The 27472-nt window shown below is 42.1% G+C and overlaps 2 protein-coding genes across 3 annotated transcripts in view; one reads left to right on the top strand and one right to left on the bottom strand.

Moving 5' to 3' along the window:
* Positions 1-5136: 5136 nt before the first annotated feature.
* On the bottom strand, positions 5137-7275 carry LOC148047737 (galectin-7-like). The gene is made up of 4 exons (XM_087708118.1): positions 7141-7275; positions 6628-6827; positions 5887-6021; positions 5137-5277 (listed from the first exon to the last, which is right to left on the bottom strand). The coding sequence occupies exons 1-4, from the start codon at positions 7166-7168 to the stop codon at positions 5137-5139; spliced, it is 504 nt and encodes a 167-aa protein (XP_087564244.1). The 5' UTR covers positions 7169-7275.
* A 10354-nt stretch (positions 7276-17629) lies between these two features.
* The window catches only part of LOC106555234 (von Willebrand factor A domain-containing protein 7), a 39555-nt gene continuing 29712 nt past the window's right edge, over positions 17630-27472 (top strand). Inside the window, exons 1-4 of one of the 2 annotated variants that reach the window (XM_087708471.1) lie at positions 17630-17927; positions 20237-20356; positions 23273-23452; positions 25335-25410. In XM_087708471.1, the coding sequence (XP_087564597.1) occupies positions 17690-17927; positions 20237-20356; positions 23273-23452; positions 25335-25410 (614 nt within the window). In that variant the 5' untranslated portion in view covers positions 17630-17689. The remainder of the gene's footprint in view (positions 17928-20236; positions 20357-23272; positions 23453-25334; positions 25411-27472) is intronic. The other variant, XM_087708472.1, reaches the window with a different exon arrangement.

Below are 27472 nucleotides of genomic sequence, written 5' to 3'. Positions count from 1 at the left end.
GCTGTTGGCTGTGAGTAGATTTTAGAATTTACTAGCCTGGCATAATTTTGGCCATGGCATGGTTCTTAGAACCAGAAAACAGCTCAACGGCCCATTTCAAGGCTAGGCACGGCTGTTGGCTGTTAGTAGATTTTAGAATTTACTAGCCTGGCGTAATTTTGGCCATGGCATGGTTCTTAGAACCAGAAAACAGCTCAATGGCCCATTTTAAGGCTAGGCATGGCTGTTGGCTGTGAGTAGATTTTAGAGATTTCGTGCCTGGCGTAATTTTGGCCATGGCATGGTTCTTAGACCAAGAAAACAGCTCAATGGCCCACTTTAAGGCTAGGCGTGGCTGTTGGCTGTTAGTAGATATAGAATTTACTAGCCTGGCGTAATTTTGGCCATGGCATGGTTCTTAGAACCAGAAAACAGCTCAATGGCCCATTTTAAGGCTAGGCATGGCTGTTGGCTGTGAGTAGATTTTAGAGGTTTCGTGCCTGGCGTAATTTTGGCCATGGCATGGTTCTTAGAACCAGAAAACAGCTCAATGGCCCATTTTAAGGCTAGGCATGGCTGTTGGCTGTGAGTAGATTTTAGAGATTTCGTGCCTGGCGTAATTTTGGCCATGGCATGGTTCTTAGAACCAGAAAACAGCTCAACGGCCCATTTCAAGGCTAGGCACGGCTGTTGGCTGTTAGTAGATTTTAGAATTTACTAGCCTGGCGTAATTTTGGCCATGGCATGGTTCTTAGAACCAGAAAACAGCTCAATGGCCCATTTTAAGGCTAGGCATGGCTGTTGGCTGTGAGTAGATTTTAGAGATTTCTTGCCTGGCGTAATTTTGGCCATGGCATGGTTCTTAGAACCAGAAAACAGCTCAATGGCCCATTTTAAGGCTAGGCATGGCTGTTGGCTGTGAGTAGATTTTAGAGATTTCGTGCCTGGCGTAATTTTGGCCATGGCATGGTTCTTAGAACCAGAAAACAGCTCAATGGCCCATTTTAAGGCTAGGCATGGCTGTTGGCTGTGAGTAGATTTTAGAGATTTCGTGCCTGGCGTAATTTTGGCCATGGCATGGTTCTTAGACCAAGAAAACAGCTCAATGGCCCACTTTAAGGCTAGGCGTGGCTGTTGGCTGTTAGTAGATATAGAATTTACTAGCCTGGCGTAATTTTGGCCATGGCATGGTTCTTAGAACCAGAAAACAGCTCAATGGCCCATTTTAAGGCTAGGCATGGCTGTTGGCTGTGAGTAGATTTTAGAGGTTTCGTGCCTGGCGTAATTTTGGCCATGGCATGGTTCTTAGAACCAGAAAACAGCTCAATGGCCCATTTTAAGGCTAGGCATGGCTGTTGGCTGTGAGTAGATTTTAGAGATTTCGTGCCTGGCGTAATTTTGGCCATGGCATGGTTCTTAGAACCAGAAAACAGCTCAACGGCCCATTTCAAGGCTAGGCACGGCTGTTGGCTGTTAGTAGATTTTAGAATTTACTAGCCTGGCGTAATTTTGGCCATGGCATGGTTCTTAGAACCAGAAAACAGCTCAATGGCCCATTTTAAGGCTAGGCATGGCTGTTGGCTGTGAGTAGATTTTAGAGATTTCTTGCCTGGCGTAATTTTGGCCATGGCATGGTTCTTAGAACCAGAAAACAGCTCAATGGCCCATTTTAAGGCTAGGCATGGCTGTTGGCTGTGAGTAGATTTTAGAGATTTCGTGCCTGGCGTAATTTTGGCCATGGCATGGTTCTTAGAACCAGAAAACAGCTCAACGGCCCATTTCAAGGCTAGGCACGGCTGTTGGCTGTTAGTAGATTTTAGAATTTACTAGCCTGGCGTAATTTTGGCCATGGCATGGTTCTTAGAACCAGAAAACAGCTCAACGGCCCATTTCAAGGCTAGGCACGGCTGTTGGCTGTTAGTAGATTTTAGAATTTACTAGCCTGGCGTAATTTTGGCCATGGCATGGTTCTTAGAACCAGAAAACAGCTCAACCGCCCATTTTAAGGCTAGGCGTGGCTGTTGACTGTGAGTAGATTTTAGAGATTTCTTGCCTGGTGTAACTTTGGCCATGGCATGGTTCTTAGAACCAGAAAACAGCTCAATGGCCCATTTTAAGGCTAGGCATGGCTGTTGGCTGTGAGTAGATTTTATAGTTTACTTGCCTGGTGTAACTTTGGCCATGGCATGGTTCTTAGAACCAGAAAACAGATCAATGGCCCACTTTAAGGCTAGGCGTGGCTGTTGACTGTTAGTAGATTTTAGAGTATTCTTGCCTGGTGTAACTTTGGCCATGGCATGGTTCTTAGAACCAGAAAACAGATCAATGGCCCACTTTAAGGCTAGGCGTGGCTGTTGACTGTGAGTAGATTTTAGAGATTTCTTGCCTGGTGTAACTTTGGCCATGGCATGGTTCTTAGAACCATAAAACAGATCAATTGCCCACTTTAAGGCTAGGCGTGGCTGTTGACTGTGAGTAGATTTTAGAGATTTCTTGCCTGGTGTAACTTTGGCCATGGCATGGTTCTTAGAACCAGAAAACAGATCAACGGCCCATTTTAAGGCTAGGCACGGCTGTTGACTGTGAGTAGATTTTAGAGATGTCTTGCCTGGTGTAACTTTGGCCATGGCATGGTTCTTAGAACCAGAAAACAGTTCAACGGCCCATTTTATGGCTAGGCGTGGCTGTTGGCTGATAATTAAGGGGTGTATGGGGTGTTCAGGGAGGGGTAGCACCTCTGGTGTAGGGGCATGTCGTGCCCTTTTAGGGCAGCTCTTCCACCTTTGGTCCCCACCTGTCACTCAGCTCTCACCTGTGGCTCCTAGTAGCTGTAGCATGCGCAGCGGCCACACCCCGGGCAACAGCTTCGACAGGCTGGCTAAACCAGGTTGAGAGTAGCCGCTGGGTCATTGACCTTCGGTGAAATAGGGACTTGTCTCTCCTGAAGACAGATTCTGGCAGACTGTGCGGATGAAACCTACTAGACTTGGACGAGGGTCATGAAGGCAGTCTCTGCAAGTGATGGGGTAGACTATGGTAAGACACAAAGATGCTCTGGTCAGTCCCTGCGCCCAGCCCATCTCCAAGTGTCTCTTGTCCTGCTATTGGAGCAAGATGGAATCTGGGAAGAGAGAGTGAGGCTGACTAGGCGCACCCCTCCCTCAATCTAATCCAATTCACGCTTGTCTTGAGATCCCCCCAATTCCCATGAGTAGATTTTAGAGTTTTCTTTCCAGCCCCTTGAAGGCGTGTCTCTTTTTCAAACCCCACCCCTCTGACCCTGGCACCTGGGGCTGCTGCCATCCACTGAAAAGACCGAGGAGCCATCCCTCATTGTGGGGATTGGCTGGCGTTTAGTTGACCCACACCACAAATTGGCGAAGAATATGTTTCCTTGGGTGAATTCGCCATAATCATGCGAAGGTAGGGGGGGGCAGGGCACCAGTGTGTGGGGGGGTATGGAGTGCTGGCGGAGGGCCAGCTGAAAATGCCTAAGCTAGGTCAGAAGGAGCCGAGGTGGTGCAGTGGTTAGGGTGCAGTACTGCAGGCCACTTCAGCTGACTGTTATCTGCAGTTCAGTGGTTCTTATCTCACCAGCTCAAGGTCGACTCACCCTTCCATCCTTCCGAGGTGGATGAAATGAGGACCCAGACTGTGGGGGGCGATATGCTGACTCTGTAAACCGCTTGGAGCGGGCTGAAAGCCCTATGAAGCGGTATATAAATCTAACTGCTATTGCTACTGCTATAGCTGTGATGGGGGCTCGGCTGAAGTGAGCTCGAAAAACTGCTGCGATTAATTCTCCCATTCCACTTGCTGTATATGATGTCAAACTGAACATTAATCTGCACATTATTAGATGAGCAACTAGGAGGAGCATCTGGATGATGAATGCAAACCTACCTGAGCTGTGCAACACCCCCACCCCAATGATTCCTGAAATTGTATCGCCTGTCTTTGAGCCCACTAGAATATTCAAGCAGGGAATACTGTTGAGAAACTAATGCTGGCTCTCCCAGCGGATCCTTAGTTATCTTTTGGATGGACACTTCATAAACTATTGGCAGTGGGTCTCTGCATTTAACCAATAATGATAAAATAGTCTGTCAGTAAGAATGAGGCTCTAATGGAGTTTCAGGGTAAGAAAGGTGAGGCACACCTGATTTAGTCATCTGGGGGAGCCAGATGAAAAGCAGAGCCCAAAAAATACGATATAAAAGTGTAGCCTGGATGGAACCAACAAAGCCCAGGATATTGTCCCATGTGCAATGGACACAGAAAACAGGTGGGCTGGTGATGTTGCTGGTGGGGCTGTTGTGTTGACTTTTTGAATCACAGGCTGTGAAAGACCCTGCATCACAGAAGACTGAGTTTACAGATGAAATCATCAACCTTGGTTCTACCAGCTGGTTTCCTGGTGCAACATATAGGTCTTTCTACTCTGCCCCACGTTGACCCAACAGCCTTCTTCCATCCCAATAATTTCTCTTGTGCAACTGGAGATTTTCTGAGTGGCGGAGAACCGGTAGCCTTTGACATGTGGAAAGGGACCATTATCAATCCTCCCTTTAAGCTAATTTTCCCTTAAAATAGCTCATTTGTTGTTCCTTTTTCTTCCTTCCATCTGATTTGATTTGATTATATTTATATGCTGCCCTTTTCCCCCGAAGGGGACTCAGGGTGGCTCACAACTCAAATCAGGGAAGGGGGGTACAGACAGAAAACAAAAGACGAAACATAACAATACATAATTTAAAAACACACAACAGTCATACCAATTCGAGACGGGGGCAACAGCTCTTTAACCCCAGGCCTGTCGGAACAGCCAGGTTTTGAGGGCTTTGCAGAAGGCCTGGAGGGTGGTGAGGGTTCGAATCTCCACGGGGAGTTCGTTCCAGAGGGTCGGAGCAGCCACAGAGAAGGCTCTCCTCCAGGTAGTCGCCACTCGGCACTGGCCGGCAGATGGAATTTGGAGGAGGCCTAATCTGTGGGATCTAATCGGTCTAGTGGAGGTGATTGGCAGCAGGCGGTCTCTCAAGTACCCAGGTCCAATACCATGAGGCTTGGTGAAGCATTTGGAAGATTACTTAGTAAATTTCCACTTTCTAGTCCTTGTTGTTCACCGTAAGCATGATCAAAGCCAAACACTAGGAAAAACTAGGCTCCTTGAATTCCACTTGAATGCACACAGACGGACTTCCCACCTCCTGGTTTCTGTCCCATACCGCAAATTTGGGGAAAGTAAGGAGAGACATGGTGGATACTCACTGGGTTGTAGATCGCAGGGAACGTCATTATCTGGTGGGAGAGAAACCCAAACAGACTATTAGCAACCCCACGTTTCCCTCTAAAAATCGCTAGCTCTGGAGGTCCTTGCCCCCTGCCTCCCCCCCCCCACTTTTTTTCCTTTTGAGTATTTACAGGAAGATTTTTGTGGTGGCCCCATATCCAGGGTTCATCATAATATTAGAAAGGGTAGGAAAACAACATTGCACACTTCTTGGCCGCTGGTGTTTGTTAATAAGGACGGGCAGTTGTCTTCTAAACCGTCATGGAAGTTCAGGCCGTGCATCTTAAAACTGCCAGGTTGAGAAACGCAGCTTCATGGGCATCTGCAAAGTGGGGGAGCAGGACCTTGGCCTGCGGGACGTGGGCTCCCAGTTCGGTTGCTGGCCCTGGTATCATCCTAGGATGGTTATTTTTTGCTAGCATGCAGATTTGTATCCAGCTGAGACAACTGAGGGCCCCGTGGGGCAGCCATTCTTAGGGGTCAAGAAAGATGTATGAGAAGAGCAGCTGGAGGGGAGTAAGAGGAACTGGCCGCATGGGGATTGAACCAACCCAGAATCCATTCTCCCAAACAGATCAAGGTCAGGAGGTGCTGGCTTGTCCATAGCAAACACTTACTGTGTTCTCCATCTTTGGCCCTGCCGTCACATTCAGGGACTGCAGATCCAGGTCTCCAACAACTCTAATGAGCTGCACACTCTGTGGTGGAAATCTGTGGCTGTAGTTGCAGAAGGGGTTCCCATTCACCTGGATCTGTTGGAGGGAAAAGCAGCAGGAATCATGTCTCATTTGGGATCATCCAATGTCTTTGCAGGAAAATAATGTTTATTCTTGCCAGGAATGCAATGCAAACCCCAAAGCAGAGCCGGGTGGTCAGAAAGGGACTCAAAAGTGTAAAAAATAAGTACATATAAAAAGAGAAAGGCCTTTGATTGCATCATTTTTGCCCCCTGAACCAAAATATTTTCTTTTCAGTTACAGGTCATTCTTGCATTATGATGGAATATTAACCTTAGGAGCCAAGGTGGCGCAGTGGTTAAATGCAGCACTGCAGGCTACTGCTAGATCAGCAGTTCAGCGGTTCAAATCTCACCGGCTCAGGGTTGACTCAGCCTTCCATCCTTCCGAGGTGGGTAAAATGAGGACCCAGATTGTTGGGGGCAATATGCTGACTCTCTGTAAACCGCTTAGAGAGGGCTGAAAGCCCTATGAAGCGGTATATAAGTCTACTGCTATTACCTTGCAATACAAATACATTTGTGGGACATTCCAAACAAATGGTGGATTTGGACGGGAGGATGGGGGAGGGGATGAAGGGGCCTCTGCAGTCCCAAAGGAGCCTCTGTCAAGTGTGCTAACCTGGTATTCGGTCTCGGTGACAGTGAAGATGATCTCAAAAGGCTCGCCCTTCTGGAAGGGATTCTGGAGTTTCTCTTCCTTTCCCCACTTGTCAGATTGAAACGTGTTGAGCACAAGAGCCTCCTGAAAAAAGCGAGGGCTGAAGTGGAGGGGAATGTCAGCCCCCCCGATGCTGGCAACAGGCAAAGTCCACTCCGAAGCTAGAGGAAAGAGAGGAAGAAAGAAGAGGGAAATTAAACGAGTACAGGCATTATTTCAGAGCAGAGATCTGCCCCTTCCTTCTCCTTTGCTCTGGTTTGTGGCTTGAAGGGAAGAATCAGGTTCCTAGCCCTCAGGACTTAGCTGGACTTGAAAGAAGCAGGAAGTAGAACTAGCCGAAGAATTAAGAAATGCTTTAATCTTGGCATAGAATTTGGATTATACTTATATCATTAACAACATAAGAATTCTATGACTATTATTGTGAGTAAGGTGGCGTTTTGCTCTTCCTGTGGGTCTCCAAAGGAACATTACCTGTGGCTGTCTTCGGGCACTGTGCCATTCACATATACAGACATCCCAGGATAGAGTCCACCAAGGACAGTTTGTTCATGAGGGAGAGGCTGGAAGACACGAAAATAATGAACCAAACCAACGACTTAACTGCAAAACACAACCCTGACTTTCAAACCAACCAACCAACCACAACTCCTGCCTTCTTTCGGCCTCCCCATGTGGCTTCTGAGTCAAAGGAAGAGCCGAGGTGGCGCAGTGGTTAAATGAATGGGAAGCACTTCTACGTCTTCAGGCACAGAATTCCAGCACAAGGTGTGCAGTTTATTAAGATTGAGGGAGACCTGGAGCTGCAGTCCGTGAATGTGACGGCAGGACCAATGGTAGAGAACATGGTAAGCGTTTGCTATCGACAAGTCGGCACCTCCCGATCCTTGATCTTTCTTTTGGGGATCTTTCTTTTGGGGAAGGATTCATAATACATAAATGGTAGGATATATGCTATGTGTTCATAATGCCCTACAATTAATCTCTGATTTCTATTATTGAGTTTCATTGTTTGAACAACCATTCCAGTTAGAGCCACCCTTAATTAGTTGCCAGCTATTCAAGGTAGGCCAGGGAAGGAAATTATATGCCAATATGCCAAGAATCTGGATAGCCAGTTATGTTGCAGAACATGGAAGTTGAAATACTTACATTTTGGGACCTGGGAGAACATGGGGAATTTGGGGACCATATTGAGAACTCAGATGGCCAACCCCCATTTCCCAGAAGTCAAAATAATGAAACACCTTTCCATCAACCACCCTATTCTCCCTCCTGGTTTTTAGCTAATCTTTAAATAAAATAAAGGTTTCCCTTGTCCAGTCATGTCCAACTCTAGGGGGCAGTATTCATCTCGTTTCTTAGTCAAGGGAGCTAGCATTGTCCAAAAATACTTCCATAGTCATGTGGTCATCATGGCTATGTGCCAAGCCACACAGAATTCTGGTACCTTTCCATTGAAGTGGTACCTATTTATGTATTCACATTTGCATGCTTTAGAACTGCTAGGTTGGCAGGAGCTGGAACAAGTAACGAGAGCTCACCCAATCACGTGAGGTTTTGAACCCAGACTCTCAGTTTTCCAGCAGATAAGCTCAGCATGTTTAACTGCTTTATTTAAAACATATTTAAATACTTTAAATAAAAGTGATTCTATTCAATCACAGCTTTGCTTCTTGCTTTCTGGGGTTCACAAAGATTACAGCACTTACCGTGTTTCTCTGCCTACCCAACACTCCCAAATAGTCACAGAAGGTTTAAATAAGTGGATTTACTGCAGAGAAGATGACAACTAACAGCTCCGTAGATTCCTGTCTTTCATATGTCATCTCCTTTACTCTCTACAACAGGCATGTCAAACTCACATTGTCACGGAGGCATCATATGATGCATCACAACTCCCCCCCCTTTGCTAAATCGGGCATGGGCGTGGCCAACATGTGATGCAGCTGGCCCATCCGTGGCCCGCGAGTTTGACACCCCTGCTCTACAACCTCTTTGGCCCTCTTGAGCCTTTTCTTTCCTGGCTGTCCCAGAGAGAATTATGGAGAGCCAGCTCTCCTGTTGAGCAGACAGATGCTATCCATACAGACAACAAAATATTAGGAAGAAGATAATGAGATGCTGGCAAAATGGAATTGTGCATCTCCTGTATCTTGCTCTTCACTTCCCAAACTAACTTCCTGGTCTCAGGTACGGTTTCTGTGATCTAGAATGGCTGCTGCTTTTGATGGAAATGACCTCCAAATAAATCACAGGGAGATAGGAACAAGATCTCAGCAAGTTCTCCAGATTACAAAAGGCAATGGTCTCGGGAGTCTTCCTGTGGAGCCATCCCATTATTTGGCTTCACAGGAAGACAGTTTTGTTCAAGTTCCTAAGACAGTAGCAAACAAAGGAACTTTTGTACAGAAAGTCACTCATGTCACTTTTAAGCATCTTAAATCTTGTGACATTGCCACATCAGATCATTAAAACCACAGTAGCTGCTTACTACTTTTTTAAATCACAGTACAACAGATTTCAGACAGCTCTTTGTTCTGCATGTACCTCAACAAATTTCCTAATAAGTTTAGCTTCCTCAAGTGTCCTTATTTCTTCTTTAATATCCACTCTCACCCAGTACGTCTTTTTCCTGCTTCCTGGTTGCTAAAAGCCCTATCCATTTATTGGGTTTATCAGATTGAGCTTTTCCGTTTAATTGTTTATTTTTTAAAAAATGATGGTATTTGCTCTGCCACTTGTGGCCCTTTTGGTTAAGTACATACTTCAGAGACATAAAGCAATTGTTGTTGAGTGTTCCAGAAAGCAGGGCTCTCATGAAAAATTGCTACAAAAAATTGGCATAAGGTCATTAGATTTATTTTGCTTGTTGAATATTGAGCTAGATGCACTTAAAAATGCCTACTTTCTTTTTAGTGGACTCATTGTCCACTATATAAAGTCTTATGCTTTCATCCATGCAATTTCAAACAAAGGAAATTATAAAAAAAATTAGGCCAAGGGATGGGCAAATTATAGTCCCTTGCCTATTTGTGTGGCTCTTGGTCCCCTCCAAATATGTCACCACTCCTTAAAATTGGAAGAAGGCTTTCATGGTATTTTGTGATAGTAGTATAGCCTTGAGACAATTATACTCTAAGAACAGTGGCAGGAACTGAGTATATCTAGTGTAATGAAAAGTAGGACTAGGGGTCACCTGATAACTGTCTTCCAATATCAAAGCAAAGAAGAGGGGGTCAATTTATTCTCCACAGCACTCGAAGGCAGAACAAGAAGCAATTGGATGGAAACTTATCAAGGAGAGATTCAACATAGAACTAAGAAAAAATTTCCTGACAGTAAAAATAATTAACCAGTGGAACAGCTTGCCTCCAGAAATTATGAACTCTCCATCATTGGAGGCTTTTAAGAAAACAGTGGACAGCCCTTTGTCTGAAATAACATGGGGTCTCTTGCTTGAGCAAGGGGTTGAAGTAGAAAATCTCCAAGATCCCTTTTAACTGTTATTCTGTTAAAATGTGCCTAACATGTTTCTTTTTTAAAAATTTCCCTGAAATAGCATCAATGTCAGGCACATTCATGTGCATAATGCATAACTTTCCTATGTTAAATAATTCCTGGTCATCAAACACTCATAGCCCTCAATTAGAAAGAACAAATATAAACCAAGGTCTACAATACTGGGTCCCCCCCCCCAAAAAAAAATAGCACATGGGAATATAAAAATTGCAACCACTGAAATATGTGCACAGATACGATCCTGGAATAATGACTTTAAGAATATATTTTGACATGAAGGAGAAGAGAATGAACGGTGGCTTTCTTCTTAGACAGGCTGTGTCCCAATAAATCATAGTGCAGACACTCTAGCATTTGCTTTTTATAATATTACCTCCATCTTGACACTAGCCCATGAGCAAGACAGACTTAAGTTCTCCTAGTTCACTGATGGCAAACCTTTTTTGGCTCCAGGGCAAAAAGCGGAGGAGAGCGCAGGGGGGGTCCTCTCCCCCCCAAAAAAAATGTTTCCACATACCATTATGTTGGGGAAATCCTGGCGCTCCTGTTAAACTGTCATTGAGAAATACCCGGAAGAAGTTGATGGCAAATCAGTTCTGAATAGTTGCAAAGAAAACACTTCATGTCCATGGCTATCAGGACAAGACGGACTTGTGTTATTATAAAACATAGTTAAAAGATTACTGGTGGGGCCACTTTCCCCTTCTTACTAAAGAACCTTGTCACCCAAAGGCAGGAGTTGTCACAATGGAGCTTTTGAACTAAGAAGCACACTTAATCTCAAATGATGACAAATCTTACTCAAGTTGTCCACACTATGTCCACAGCCTTGAACACTGTGTAGAGCGTATAGAATTAACATGCAATAAAAATCAATAAGCAAACAGCTTAATCCCAAAGATAACATATCAATCCACCTTTTTGTGTGCTTAAAAAAAGCATATAGACATATAAAATGTGAAAGTAAATAGCGGAAATTTCTTGATCATTACCCTCCTCAAGGGAGAGGTTGAATAGATGACTTTCTGCAAAATATAATAGTCCTTGACCTGACCTCAACCTCATGCTTATGGCTGTCCATTGGGGAAAACAACATGAAAATCTAGGTATACATCTCAGACATCGGGATACTAGTATAGTATTGTACGTATATATATTGTATAGTATTGTACTAGTATTGTACGTAAGGATGGGATTGGTATTATGACATCACTACGCATGTAGGATCATCTTGACATTATTGGATGTTTGCTGAAGATGGATATTCTCCTGGTGAAGGATCTACTCAGTTTTCATGGTTACGTTAGGAAATGATTTGCCACTCCTTCAGTCCAAGGTGACTTGAAACCAGAGATAGGCAACTTCTAAATCATTGTCATTATCAACATTAGGAGTCTGTTTGGAATCTTCAGAGCATGTGATGGACTGTCAAGAGCCCCAAAAATGGCTTTGAAGAAACCCAAAGGTGCTTTTTCAAAAGGCGACTGGACTATTTTGCTTTTCCTTGAAGACATTTTGCTTCTCATCCAAGAAGCTTCTTCTGTTCTGATGGAATGGTGATTTTCCACCATTTATATTTCTTGCAGTCATCTGGTCATTAGCATTCTCTCTGACAGTCATTGAGGCCACTTGAATCTTGATCTGAGCCCTCCAAATCCTTCCATTCTCCACCATTCAGTCAGAACTGAAGAAGCTTCTTGGATGAGAATGGTAACATCTTCAAGGCAAAAAACAAGAAAGTCCAGTCGTCTTTTGCAAAAGCACTTTTGGGACAATCATGACCTGGATGACTGAGAATCTACATAGACTTCAGAGAAAATGTGCAGAAATGGCTGCAGGAACAAAAGCATGAGTTAAGTCTGGGAAACAGACAAAGTACAGGAGATAGACTCAGAATCAGTGCATCTATCCTAATTCATGGGTACGAGAAGGAAGGATGGGAAACATAAGTTGTCAAAACTGATGTCAATCTTCAAGGTAGGCCAGGTCAGAAAACAGACTCCACCAGTTTGATTGGAACTCTATTTTAGTGGCCTAGTGGTCATGAGTCCTGGTTGTGTTTTCCCTCCCCTCCCTCTTTTCCCCCAATCAATTAGTGTGGATTCAGCTTGAGCTCCTTTCCAGAATTTTCTGTTTCCTAAGCTTAGCACAGACTTTGGTCCTGGTTTCGACATATTTTCTTCAAAGTCATTTCTATGTCTCTCCACATGGGCACATTTACAAAATGGTGACACCAGAAGACTTGCCTAATCAAAAGACTATATCAGTGGCTATATCCATGATGGCGAACCTATGGCACACATGCTTTAAGATATGTGGCCTCAACTTCTAGAAATTCCAGAAACTTTGCTTCGATTCTTTAAATGATTTAAAGTTGCCAAGTTTGAACAACACTGTGCTACACACTGGTGCTACATTAGCTTTAAAAAGTCAGGTACATAGGGTGTACAAGTGGGCCTCAAGAGAGTGGCCCAGTACAGTAGACATCATATTTTGCTTTGTTACTCCAGGACTCCTTGCAGCTGATGCATTGAACAGATTATATCTCAGAAAATAAGTTTTATGAAGTGTGTGTTTCTCGGAATTTGAGAAACACTTCCTCATTATTGTTCCCAGACAAAAATCAGTTGTCAATCTGAATCTAGGTTCAAATTAAGGCTACCTAAATTAATGCCACCCAAACAGAGGTGAATTTCAGCAGGTTCTGACCAGTTCTGGAGAACCGGTAGTGAAAATTTTGAGTAGTTTGGAGAACCAGCAAATACCACTTCTGGCTGGCCCAGGAGTGGAGTGGGAATGGGGATTTTGCATATCCCCTGGAGTGGGATAGGAATGGAGATTTTGCAGTATCCTTCCCCTGCCATGCCCACCAAGCCAAGGAAGGAGGGAAGGATTTATCTATGCTTGATCATGGCTGAAAGAAGATCACTTGGCAGATACATAAAAATTAGACTCACTTCTTAATCCTTCCCATTTTTCTTTATGAAAATAGGGGAGTTTTAGGCTAAGTTTTCTCTGTCTTCCAACAGAGAAGGGACAAGCAATTAAGAAACATGCTATAGACTAAGCAGCCATGAAAACCTTGGAAGAGATACTCAAATGCCATGAGATGCCTATACCTACTAATGTCAGAATGCTGAAAACCGTGGTATCCCCTGTGATATTCCACAGAAGCAAACTTTGGATTTTGAAGAAATAGAATAGGAAGAGAATTGACACAAGAAGACTTCTGAGGCTTCCACTGACAACCAAGAAAACAAATGGATGAACCATCAAACAAATGTTCAAAACAAAACAGAATTCTCACTCAAGGCACATATGACCAGGCTTAAATATCCAACTTCAGACACATAATACAAAGATCCAACTCTCTAGCAAAAGTGGAAGAAAAAAGAAGACTACCCAACAGCCAGCTGAATGGACTCAGTTAGTTGCGATGGATGATCCATTGGAAAAAATGAAAAACAGATTATTAGTTTAGGGACAGATTATCATGAAGTAAATCTATCAATGTGATCACTACGTTTTAATGATTTGATGGCATATGATAAATAAATAAATCCCCTTCTGATTTCCACCAGAAGTTTTGGGATTACATAGATTTGCACCAGCCTTAATTACACATAGAAAATGTACTTATCGTACATTACTCTCTACCTGGCTAATCTATCATGATTCTCACCTGAATACAACATCTCTTCTGAACTGAGTTCAGTTCTGATTGATTTTAGCACAGTTTTCAAATATTTTGAGACTGCGGAATGTGAACTCCATCAAGTTTAAGAAAATTCTAGGATTCTGCAGAACAGAGTTTGAAAAAATCTGTTTCAGTACAATATACATCCCTAAACTTGAGAACAATGCAAAAAGAAATTATATGTTTTGTGGTTTTCATTGTTTTAATTGGTTTTTAATGATTTTATTTGTTTTGGTTGTTTATTGGCATGTGTTTATTCTTTTATTTATATCTGAGCCATCCACAATTACATATGTGAGAATGGCAGCTACATAAATTGAATATTTAATAAATTGTCATTGCCTTTCTCTCTTTAATTTCCCTGCCTAGGCTACTGATTTTCCCTGGTGCTTGAGAAATTTTAGGGAACTAAAACTAAAGCTAAGTCCCTGACTAGCATCAAAAAGGAAACGAATACATTGGAGGGATCAGAGGTTTTCCATCCTTACTGTTATTCTTACTATTTTTTTATTAATCGAGTTCAGGGAATTAACAAAAAGGGCTGCAGTTTAAAGTTCACCACACCCTTAGCAAAAATTGAGTTTATTTAATTGGGGTCATTACAAGTCATCTGAAGACAGAAGGCTGGGAGAGAGATGATAATTACAGACTTTAAAAAATGCAATTTTATCCTTTATTTATTTGCCAGATTTATATGGCCACCCATCTCACACAAAATGACTCTGGGTGACATATATTCAAACCAGCAATTACAATTCTGGATCTGCCTGTAATTAAGAATGACTTAGCCAATAGAAAAAAAGTAAATAGATCTAGATGTGGGAAAGGAGAAGGGAGTGGTAGCAAGAAAGGTGGTTTACTTTCTTATTTTAGAGTGTCTTAGTAAAATAAACCAAGGCTGAAGTGTGAAAGCAGCTCTTAAGTCACTCTTGCAGTTTATTTTCCATCTTCAATTTTGCACCTGACCTGTTGCAAGGAACTGGATTAAAAACTAATCTAAATAAATCTGAAGTTTGCCCTGAATATCAGAGAACTTTTGATTATTGAGTTTGATGATCTAGTCATGTGAAGAAAGGGGGGGGGAAACAATGACCCCTTTATGACTTGTGGGCTTCAACTGCTGGCTCAAGAATTCTGGCAGTTGAAATCCATGTCATGAAAGAGCCATCGTTCCCCACCTCTGTTCTAAAGCACCTTCTCAGGTTTGGTGGCAAGCAAGGAAATATAACGAAGAAACTGGCTGAATTAGATCAAAAATAGATGGAGGTTGCCACAAAGAAGAGGGAGTCAAACTATTCTCCAAAGCACCTGAGGGTAGAACAAGAAGCAATGGATGGAAACTAATCAAGGAGAGAAGCAACTTAAAACTGAGGAGAAATTTCCTGACAGTTACAACAATTAATCAGTGGAACAACTTGCCTCCAGAAGTTGTGAATGCTCCAACACTGGAAATTTTTAAGAAGATGTTGGATAACCATTTTGTCTGAAGTGGTGGAGGGTTTCCTGCCTAGGCAGGGGGTTGGACTGGAAGACCTCCAAGGTCCCTTCCAACTCTGCTATTCTATTCTATTCTATTCTATATCAGTTTCAGGTCAATTCCCCCTTACACTAGTTTATAACTTCTGAGCATGCGCTAGTAATCCTTTTTATATGCCACATTCTTGTGATCTTGTATGCCTGGCATTTCCAGGCGAAACAAAGAAAGTGTCAGTCATAAAAGCCACAAAGCTGAGATTGAAGCTCTCATGTTTTCTCCACATAAGGTAGAGCTTTGATTGCATAATCATGGCCGCCATCTTGATTTTTTTTTTACCACACGCTGCAAACACCTTTCCCTCAAAAATATATAATCCTAATCTTTCTTTGGCTTTTTTCTGGCTTTTCCCCCTCTCCCTTCCTCTTTACTTTCTTTCTTTCAGAACAAAGGGACATATTTACAGCCACAGCTATTCTCTGCCTTTAAATAAATAAACAAGTGAACAAATAATATTTATAGAGCCAGTATATGACCTGAGGTATTGTTGTAATTAAGGTACTTTGGGAAAATAGTGTTAGGCTCGTAACCTATTTTTTCGTTTTGTTTAAAATTAAGCCAATTCTTTTAAACAAAATAATAATCAAAATTTGAGAGATGAGAAGCATTTCATAAGTGCCTTGACACCTACAGAAGCCAAATTGGAGCTCTCAGCATTAAATTTACAGTTGAGTGCCAGCACTGAAGTTATCTTGGGCCAAGTTTCAACATTTTTGTACTTATGGATTGTCCTCTAATTTCTGTCTCATTCAGTTCAACCCTCAAGTTTCCCTCATCAATGGCCCCTCTTTCTGTCTTATTTATTTATTTATTTATTTATTTATTTATTTATTTATTTATTTATTTATTTATTTATTTATTTATTTATTTATTGGATCGATTATTATTGATTACTCTGATCATAACCTGGTCTTTTAAGGTTGTCCAACAGTTTTTAAAAACCAAATCACTAATAAATAGCCTAAACTCTGTGATTAGTTTACAATAAAACGTATGTCTGTCTAACCATCATTCTATTTAGTTCAAATTAAAACAAAACAAATAATAAAATAAAATAAATAATAAGATAAAATAAATAATAAAATGAAATAAATGAAATAAATAAACAAAACAAAACCAAAAAAGTAAAATAATAAATAAAATAATAAAAATAATTAAAGTAAATAAAATAAAATATGAAATTATAAAGTAATAAAATAAAATACAAAATTACATGAGAAAATAAGCTGGGCAACTTTGGACCAGTTCCTTTCCCTCAGTCCAAGCCACCTCACAAGGATGTTGTTTGGGGGGAAATTGGAGCAGGAAGGATTAGTAGGTATGTTCACTGCCTTGACTTGTAGGTGAAAAATAAAAAGGAGGAATAAAAATACACTATGCAAACCAGACAGCTGCAAGGTGGTCAGCAAATCTAGAGCAACATGAATTAAAATAGGATTACAATGAGAAAATAAAAGGATCTTTGCCTACCATTGAAATAGTACTAATGCAGGCTCCACTGGAATCTTTCAGGGAGGGAATTCCATAAGTGGTGGTACCAACAAGGAAAGAACTTCTCTTATAATCATTTCTCTAAAAGACAAGGAGAAAAAGGATTCAGAAGAAGGCTCACTTAATTTTTAAAAAATTCATAATGATATAAGAGCCCATGTTTCTGCATTCAGCGTCCCTCCGAGTTGCAAGTTCTAAGCTGAACTTGGTGGGTCACTTCCAGCTTGGCATCATCGGACAACGGACGGGAAGCATTGTTGGTGCGTGCAGCAGAGCTTGGGGACTGAAAAGTCCATGTACATCCTCACTATCTCTGCATGCCACCATGCTCCTCAACTAGCTTGTTCTTTGGCCCCTAGGCTAACCTACTGCCCTCCAATTTTGTGAGGATCAGGACTGTCTTGATTGCAAGTTTGGAATCCTGGAAGCTGAAATCCACCTGGCTTAAGAGGTGCCAAGTGTGAAAAACACTGCTTTAGAGGCACAGCAGTTTCATTAGAAGAAAACTGTCCATTTCAGAGACAGCCTTGATAAATGACACAATTGCTAATGTCCCTTTATCTTTGCCCCGTGTAGTGTGACGAAGGGTTGGAAAATTTCTTTTCCTGGATTCTTTAGCTACCTGAAGGAGGAAACAGGCTGAAGCGGTGGGGGATTTCCCCAGCGTCACTCAAGCTATTTAACCAGCAGAGTGAAGGGCATGTTCTAGAGTAAAGGAAACTGAGAGACAAGGCAACACTCCTTTCCTCCTGCACCATCTGGCCGCTCTGTTGCCAAGCATGCTGCTCTCCTTGCTCCTCTGTGTGGGAATTGTGAGTGGATTCCGCCCCAACCCTGAATCGAGGGAGAACCCAGGGGATTTCACAGATGCTGACATCACGGAAGCGGGGGTGCTGCGGGCCGTAGCCTGGTACATGGAGAGGAACCCCCTTCCTGGAAGATCTCCACTGGCTCCTGGAGAGCTAGAAAACATGAAGCCATTGAATGCAACCTGGCTCTTCAAGGCCTACTACCAAGGTGAGCTGGTTCTGGGGCCCAAAACAAAAGCGTCTTGGTCCAAAACCCCGTGTCCTGGCCCTCGGATCTAAGACACTGACTCCCCCTTGTCATACTGACAACTAAATTGCATTGTTCTTCCCAAACGTGACCTTTCTCCAACACCACTCTTTCTAGAAAGCTAATTGTGATTATCTGTGCTTCATCTCACCTCCCGACCATGAAAGAATCATCATCTGAGAGAACATTGGGGTATATTGATCAATCTGTACAGATTCTAGATAGCTCTTCTAGACTCCTTCCAGCCTTTTCTTCCATACACTCAAGCATTGTCCGTATTGAGTTGAGTTGAATTGGATGAGTTGAGCTCCAACTCCCATATTTCCCAGCCATCTGGAGACATCGTTTAATGTCATCTCCTTGAACCTTAGACATGGCTAGATCTAGAAGGAGGGTAGCCCTTTCAGAACTATGCCCAACTGAGTTTCAGATGTGGCATCAACCAAAATTCTGGGGCAGAGTTGAAGTGTGGCAAATAATACAGAAAAACAGAGTTGGAAGGGACCTTGTAGGTTATCTAATCCAATCTGCTCAAGCAGGAGACTCTATATCATTTCTGGCAAGTGACTGTCCACTTTATTTTTGAAAGCTTCCAGTGATGAAGCACACACAACTTCTAAAGGCAAAGCTGTTCCACTGGTTGATTTTTCTCACTGGCAGAAAATTTCTCCTTATTTCTAAGTTGAAGCTCTCCTTGATCAGTTTCCATCATTGTTCCTTGTCTGGCCTTTGGAAAACAGCTTGTCCCCCTCCTCTCTGTGACAACCCTTCAAATATTGGAACACTGCTATTATGTCATTAGGGAATATATTAGGCAGTGGTTCTCAACCTTTACTTAACCACAGGCCCCTTTTAAATATATTTTGTGGCTACGGACCATGGCCACAGACCACCTATACTTAAGATTTAAATCATAATATTTCTTCAAGCTTTCATGGAACCCTATGATGACATCACAGCCCCTCAGTGATCCATTGACCACAGGTTGAGAATCATTGTCTTATGGCATTCAGGGACGCTACATCATTGAGTTGGGGTATAAGAATCAGTTTCTATCATTGCTATTGTACCACCCTCCCTGCTTCACAACAGCTTTCCTGTCTTTGCTCTCTGATCCATTTCTGGTCTGACAGTGGAGTTCCCCAGACTTATGATCTTTGGGGATTTCAATCTGCTTTCTCGGAGAATTGGGCCTGAGGTGGCTTGGGAGTTCATAACCATCATGACAGCCATGAGCCAATTTTAGAGCCCAACATGGAACAATGACCAAACACTGGATCAGATGTTCCAGTCAGAGCAGTGGCTCTGAAATCTAATATTGGAGGAGCTTTTGGTGTCCTTCTTATCATGGTTAGCTCACATTCTGATTATCAAGGGATTCCCTATCACCACCACCCATTAGATTGGTCTGCCCCTCCCCCAGCAACTAATGAACCTTAGTGGATTCTGCTGGTCTTTATGGTCCTTCCAAAGCCCCATTTGCCGCTTGTTGTAAGTGGCCCTCTGAGGTTTTGGATTGGATCACACTTAGGTGATAGCTCCCTAACAACAGGCTTCCGATAAACTCAGCTAGACTGAGCGGCTCCCAGTTACAACAGCACCCAAAAAAGTGGCATGATCAGTTTTCACACTTACGACAAGTTGCACTGTCTCGGAGTCACATGATCACCGTTTGTAACCTTCTCAATATTCCGACAAGCAAAGTCAATGAAGAAAGCCAGATTCACTTAACAACTGCACAATTCACTTAACAATTGTGGCAAGGAAGATTGTAAAATGAAACAAAACTCGCTTAACAACTGCCTTGCTCAGCAAAAGAAATTTGGGGCTTAATTGTGATTGTAAGTTGAGGGATAGATGGATGGATGGATGGATGGATGGATGGATGGATGGATGGATGGATGGATGGATGGATGGATGGATGGATAAATGGGTAGATGGGTAGATGGGTAGATGGGTAGATAGATATAGATGGATGGATGGATGGAAGGAAGGAAGGAAGGAAGGAAGGAAGGAAGGAAGGAAAGGAGAAAAAGAAAGAAAGAAAGAATAGAAGGAAGAAAGAAAGAAAGAAAGAAAGAAAGAAAGAAAGAAAGAAAGAAAGAAAGAGGGATAGACAGATGACAGACAGACAGAAAGAAAATGACAGATTTTCTAAGAATGTATATTGTATACGCCAGATAGATTGAAAGATCAAGAATACTATTGTACTACTACCGGTATTACTGAGGACAATAATTTTAACTGATCCACTTTTTGTTTTTACACAGCTGATGTCTCTCCCAGCCGATTCATAGAAGCCATCAAGGAACTTGTCAAAGGAAATAATGTCGTGGAATCATCTAAAGGCTACAATGACTACTACTTCTATTGTGAACAGTTCAGCAAAAGTAAGATGGGATTTATGGTTGTTGCTGTTTAGAAGGCGGGTTATGTTCAGTGGTAGGGAGGGTAGTATTAGAAACTAGAAGAAACTTTGAATGGAAATGGGCAGGAGTAGGCTTCAAAAATTTCAGCAACGGGTTCTCTGCCCAGTTGCTGTGTGAGTGTGGCCAAGGTGGGCATTAAAGGAAAATGAAATATAAAATGTGATAATTATGTCATGTTTCCAGTTAAGATATGGTTGGGCATCATTGGTTAATTAGTAGGCATAGTTTTGGCCAATTCCATTATTATTCAATCAGACGAATTCAATACAATTTCATCAGCAATCTTGGTGAACCTATGAAATTTCACTATTTGTTCATATTTGAATTTTGTTTAAAGGGCTACAGTTCGTTCCTTTGCCCTAGTTCAAAACTGAACATGCTCGGCCTTATTTTAGCCACAGTGGATAAAGTTGTCATATTTGTCCAGATCTCCCTTTCCTGCTTCAAGACGTTTGTGGTTTAATTCTCATCTATTATGCAAAGAATGGGGTGGTTTTCTTATTGTGTACATCTGTCATTGACCTCCAGGTTCTGTTAAAAGAAAGAGCTTTGGATAAATAATAAAAGTCAATATTTGCAAGGGGTAAGTTTGCTTTATAAATATTAGAGACTTTTGATTTCATGAACAAGAGTACGTTGTTTTTTTTTATCTTGCCTTTGTTTCATAACCAACTCAAGCCAGGGAACATACCTAATACTCCTCTCTCCAACTCTTTTCCTCACAACAGCAACCCTGTGAGGCAGTGGTGCATTTCAAAAATTTTTAGAACCTCTTCTGTAGGTGTGGCCTGCTTTTTGGTAGTGGCTTGCCAGCCATGTGACTGGGTGGGCATGGCCAACTTGTAAAATGTGATGAAGCTCACTTAACAACGCTCTTGCATAGCAACCAAAATGTTGGCTCAGAAACTCTGGCATTTGAAAGACGCAAGTCTTAAAGCTGTCAAGTTACAAGACCCTTGCACCCCTAACCCTTTAGAAAAAAACCTCCCAGGGCTGTTCAAACTTGACAGCTTTAAGACTTGTGGACTTCAACTCCCAGAATTCCTCCTCTCGCTCTTCATCTTGATAATGTGCGGACGGGCAGGGGGAGGGAGCTGAAACCGATTCTAAACGGCACTGTAGATTTGTGGAACCTCTTCTATAGAAGAGGTTAGAACTGCCAGGAACCCACTTCTGCTGTGAGGTGGGGTGAGCTGAGAGACAAGGACCAGCCTAAAGTTATCCAGTCAGCTTTCATTCCTAAGACAGAACTTGGACTCCCCGTTCTCTGGTTTCAGCACTTTCACCACTGTATTAAACTGGCCCTCTTTTTATGTATTTGTTTTTAAAAATAAGAACTTTCACAGCAGACCATTGAAATGTTATTCTAATATGGTCATTTTATTATTTTATTGGATGCTACCAAGAGTCACATTTTATAAGATGGGTGGCTATATAAATATGTTACATGTTTTAAGACAATGTTATAATAATGCAATCCTATCATCGATGAAAACAAATTAAGAAGTACAGGTATCAGTGATTAAAGTCAAAGGTATCAAAAAGGTTTCAAAAGCCAGTTGGAAACATATTTTGAAGTCACACCCAAGCAAAAAATCAGAATAGATTCCTTAGGATTCCTTGATTCCACTGGTATCCTGAGTTGCCTAAGAAGTACCATCCTTCTGGGCTAGCACACAGAAAACTTTCTTTGATCGATACCAGCCAAGGGCATATTTTCAGAGCTGGTCCTCCCATGAAGCATAAGATCTCAGTAAGATGGAAAGATGGCTTAATCAGGCCTAAATTTAATCCATCCTAACATTTCTGATGTTCAACATATTCCAAGGAAAGGAACACGACTCAAAGTTTATTATTACCTAGCCTAATAGTACTAATATAAGCATTCAAGAGAAACGCGGTGGTTCAGTGGCTAAAATGCTGAGCTTGTCAATCAGAAAGGTCAGCAGTTCGGTGGTTCGAATTCTTAGTGCAGCGTAACAGAGTTAGCTCCCGTTACTTGTCCCAGCTTCTGCCAACCTAGCAGTTTGAAAGCATGTAAAAATGCAAGTAGAAAATTAGGAACTACCTTTGGTGGGAAGGTATGTGCCTCATGACCACAGAGACGTCTTTGAGCAGCACTGGCTCACTTAAGACAAGAGCTACACTAATATCAAACAAGTAGCAGAATAGAATCATGGGGACAAAACGAAATGTGAATCACAAAAATTAAAATATATTTTAATTATTTTAAATAATTAATTTGAACTGTTGAATTGTCCCATGGTGAGGTGGCTGCAGCAAGTCATCCCATTCCGGAGAAGGGAGTACAAAGAGATATATGAACTGTCCTCAAATATCTGAAGGGCTGTAATATAGAAGGTAGGGCAGAATTGCTCACAGTCCTTCCAAAATATAGGACAAGAAAGAGTGGGTTGAAATTACAAGAAAGTAGATTTTGATTGCATATGAGAAAAAAAATCTAGCAGTAAAATGATATGTTTCAAGAGGTAACAGGAAGTAACAGCTGGGTCCAGTACCTGACCCTCAGATGTGCAGAAGGCAGAGGAGAGGAGAGCAGTGGAAATCTATGGGCTGATCCTCGGGACAGAAGAACCACCGCTGCTAGTAAAGCCCCACCATAGCTCTGGGGATAAAAGGAAGGGGACAGAGATGAATAGGTGTGGCAGAAACAAAAAAAGACTTATTAGAAGAGGGGGGAGAGGAGGAGGGAGAGGAGGAGGGAGAGAGGGAGATACTTTTTCCTGCACCAAAGATCCAGAAGCAAAATGGCCTGTTGTGATCTGTTGTAACCAATCCTTGTTCTGTAGAGTTTGTAGGACTAGATGACAAAGTTCCCATTCAGCTCTTCAGAAGTTTCATGCTATCTTTTCCTAGGTATTAACCAAATTCGAATTCTGAGCAACTCCATGCTTTCCAGTCTGAGAGGGGAGATGGGATCCTCTGCTTTGGAAGCAGCTCGCCTCAGTGCTGGAAAACTCCTTCACGTGCTTCAGAAATTCTACAGCAACACCAACTGGGTCGAAATGGAAAAGGAGAGCCCTTACGAGTTCTTGTGTAAGTCACAACAAATATGTAAGCAAAGAACTGGGTGTTGCCTAGAACTGACCATAAAGGGAGGTGACTGAAAAAGCCAAGCTGGTGGGAACAATCAAGTGGTTATGAGCATTAAATCAGGGGGGTCACTGGACTCCTGCATCAGTTTTATTTCAAAGAATATCTCAGGGGGCAATTGAAATTAGAAACCTACTTTGGTATAGTGGTTAAAGGGCAAGGATGGAAAGCAGGAGTCCATGAGTTTTCATCCTCCCTTAGGCACAGAAGAGTTGCTGTGCTGGGAAAAATAGGAGAGGGTGATGGATTTCTCCCTAGGTCAGTGTTGGTGAATTTTTTCAGCACTGAGTGCCAAAACAGGAGTACGCACATGCACGGAATGCCAGAATCTGTAAGAGCAGTTCCCTGCTACACATGTGTGTATGCCGGGAAGCTGAGCTACTTGTCTCCGGTGCTCCTGGTCTTTCGGTTTATGGTGCAAAGAGTAGCTGGCCGGTGCACATGTGTGCACCGGAAACCAGAAGTTCAGCTTCCTGGCATGTGCATGCATGCCAGGGAGCTGCTCTTCCAGTTTCCAGTGCTCCGATGCATGCGAAGACCAGCTGACCATCACGCTTATGTGCGCCGGACCCCAAAGAGCAACGGCTGACAGCTGACATGTCTGGAGACATGGCTCTGTGTGCCACTTCTGGCATGTGTGCCATAGGTTCACCATCCCAGCCTTACGTTATACAACGGTGGGGATATAAATTTGTACAGGGCAGAGGGAATGACATTGAAGGCCATTGAAGCGGTATATAAGTAACTGCTATTGCTACCAAGGCAATAGACAGATAAGAGGGGCTTGAGCCTAGACCAAGAATGTAATATGGGTAAGCATCTCAGACAAGGTGATAAAGGGATGGAAAGGGACATTCAGACTTTCAGTTATCCTACCTTTACAGGAAAAGTAGTATTGACTTTTGTAACATTAATCTCATAATCCTAGGATGGCGAACCTATGGCACGCGTCCCACAGGTGGCACGTGGAGCCATTTGTCAGGGCACACGAGGCATTGCCCTGTCAGCTGGCCAGCAAGCATGCACACGCTGGCCAGCTGACTTTAGCCTTTTTTTGAGGAGCTTCCCTGAAGCCTCCAGAGTGCAAAAAACTGGCCCTATGGGAAAACCAGAAGTTCGGGAACGAACTTCTGGTTTGCTCGTAGGGGGGCGGTTTAAGCCCTCCGGAGCTTTCATGGGCCTTCCGGAGGCTTTCCAGAAGGCTCCAGAGGACGAAAAATGACCCCACTAGCAAACCGGAAGTGCCGGTTTGTCCGTTGGAGGAGGCTATTTTCGCCCTCCCCAGGCTCCTATAAAGCCTCTGGAGCCTGGGGAGGCAAAAAAAGCAAGCAAAAAATGGGGGGGAAGCACCTGACATGTTCACATGTGCTCTGAGGGTTGCGCATTGCATTATGGGTGCAGCATATCCATACACAACCCTCTTGTGCTCCCCCCACTTTTGGCACCCGAGCCAAAAAAAGATTTGCCATCGCTTTCATAGTCTGTTCTGCCTTGCAAGCCTGGTAAAATCTAAAAATAGTGGTTTCTCTGACTGAGTCTTGCACTTGAAAGGATGTGTGTGTACATGCACTTTTGAGCATCATCAGTAATTTTGTGAAATAAAGACCTTGTTGTATTTTGTGACCTGGCTTCAGAGGCTCCAACTTTCCCCAGTTTGACTTCTAATATTTGTGTGTTTTGTGGCTAGCCATCCAATCAGCACTATTTGGTGAGAACCTTTTTAGAATACCATTAAAATTCTGAAAGTGGGATTGAGCAATTTCAGTTTTTAGAGAAGTTCAGCTACAACTAAAGAGAATCTTTCTTCTTTTTATGTTTCCTTCAGTAAATCCAAGCAGTCCTGTCATTCCAACTGCACCAATTTCTAAGAAGACATGTGATAACTGTAGAAAAGTATCAAGGTAAATCCACAAATGAGCTCATCTAAAAAAATCAAAGGCTTATTTTCATATATGTCCCAAAATAATGTTGCAGGATTCAATCTGGGTCGATCACTGGGACCAGAGGTTTTGCATTATGAGCTTTCAGACTCATGCTGGAGCCCCTCTTCAGGGAACTTCTCTCTAGCAGAGTGCGTGGTGTTCTTTTTTTATTATTTTTTATTTTATTTATTTATTTTATTATTTTTTTATATAACGTTTTTTATTTTTTCATTTTCATAACATATAATCACATGTATACTATTACTTAGACAACATTGTATTGTATTATTAAATGTTTACATCAATTCATCTTGCCATCAACTCCCAAAAACAATTATTGGCTCTTCTGCTCTCCATACACCATATTTGTACCTTATCCATCACTTTCTTCTCCTTCTCTCCTCTCCCTCCCAACCACCTTTCTTCCCTCTGTCATCCTTCTCTTCTCTACTTCCCCTTCCTCTCTCCTCTCTCCCCTTTTCACTCCTTCTTTCTCTCTTCCTCTTCCCCCCCCCCCCGCCCTCTCTCCTATCCCTCTTTTCTTCCCTTACCTCTCTCCTCTAATTCACACTCTTCAGCTCATTTACTTGGTATATTTCAGCTTCTGAGCAAGCTCCATTTTATGTTAATGGTATTTATAATTCCTTTTCAATATACATACTTAATTTTAACATATATCCTCCTCCTCCTTTTTTTTTAAAGAGAGGGATATACACATATAGTCATTGTTCTTTTAAACCACCACTACCACTCCCAGCCTCATTTTGCCTGAGATGCAGACCTGGTTACAATTTCCAGCTATTTTCATCATTATATTTATATAATTATGAATCCTAACATGCCCCCAATTTGTGATTCTGTCTTTAAATCTCAATAGTTTCCCATTGTAAGTATATTTCATGTTCCCTCTCTATTTTTCCATATCTTGGTTTAGGTTACCCTTAATTGTCTATAAATGGCAATTGTTCAATGTTCATTACAATTCCCTTAATCTACTATATAGAATAACAAGCGGTACACATCTCACTTTGTTCATCATCTTAGAAGTTCTATATATGTCCATGTTTCGTATATTTTGACCCATGCTTAATTGTCCTTCTATTGTCATATTCAATCAATTAGAAACTCAGTTTAATTATCATGTATAAAAGTGAATCACAAACCTCTGCTTTACAATCTCCCCATATCAATTTCATATTTGTCCATATTCCTTATATTTTAACCTTTATTTAATTATCTTTCCATTATCATACCTCTCATTGATTGCAGTTGTTTAAGATATATTAGTTGGAAGAAATTTGGACGAAGTAATTCTTTTGGAATGTTTGGTTTCTATTTCAAATCAAAAACCAATTTTAGAGCTTGTATTTGAGTGGGTTTGTCACTTCTCTGCTTTCTCCCTTTCTGTCCGAATTGTTTCAAATAAATTGCTTTTTGTGGGGGGGGGGTAGTGTTTTAACCCTCCATTTTCCCTTTTTTTCTTTTCTTTTGCCAAAATCCAGATCTCTCTATTAATAATATTTGTACTCTCAAGATTCTTTGCCTTTTCCAAGTTTGGATTTATGATTGTGGGTTAAATGAATATTCTTACCAGCCTCATCTCACCCTCACTGAGTGTGGTATTCTGTGTGTGGTATTTTTAGTACCTGTTGTACGTGGCTTTTTAGATGTTGATTGGTTTGTGTTGATGGCTGGCTTTTAGTCATTAGCTGTTCTTTGTTTGTGCTGCCTAACCCTCCTCTTCTAAGTACTTGATAGGCTGGTGATAAATCAGCACTCTTGTTGACTGAGGAGAGGCCTGTTTTCCAGGCTTCAATCACTTCCCTGGATGTTTTTGTGCCTGCTTGTCCAACAATCTTAGTAGCTGCGAAATTGAATGTCTGTCCATGTTCATTGCAGTGTGAGGCTACCAATGAGTTCAAAGTCTTATGTTATAGAATGGATTGTAAAGTTGATCTTCATATGTAAATAAATCAAGTGCAAGTAGTTCATGCTTAACGACCACAGTTAGGGCTGGCAACTTAATTGTAAAGCAAAGCAG

The sequence above is a fragment of the Thamnophis sirtalis genome, unplaced genomic scaffold (genome assembly GCF_051295495.1).
Source record: "Thamnophis sirtalis isolate CommonGarterSnake01/CBP01778 unplaced genomic scaffold, rThaSir2_p1.2 scaffold_3, whole genome shotgun sequence".
In the NCBI taxonomy this organism is placed as follows: domain Eukaryota; kingdom Metazoa; phylum Chordata; class Lepidosauria; order Squamata; family Natricidae; genus Thamnophis; species Thamnophis sirtalis.
The sequence above is the reverse complement of the archived record's forward strand: the minus strand, read 5'-3'. Positions and strand labels throughout refer to the sequence as shown.

Bases quoted from the DNA above. Each gene is read 5' to 3' on its own strand.
- LOC148047737 (XM_087708118.1), bottom strand. From the start codon at position 7,168: ATGGCACAGTGCCCGAAGACAGCCACAG. The intron at 6,828-7,140 runs GTAATGTTCCTT...TCTTTCCTCTAG, and splicing joins GTGCCCGAAGACAGCCACAG to CTTCGGAGTGGACTTTGCCT. The intron at 5,278-5,886 runs GTAAGTGTTTGC...CTCTCCCACCAG, and splicing joins GGCCAAAGATGGAGAACACA to ATAATGACGTTCCCTGCGAT.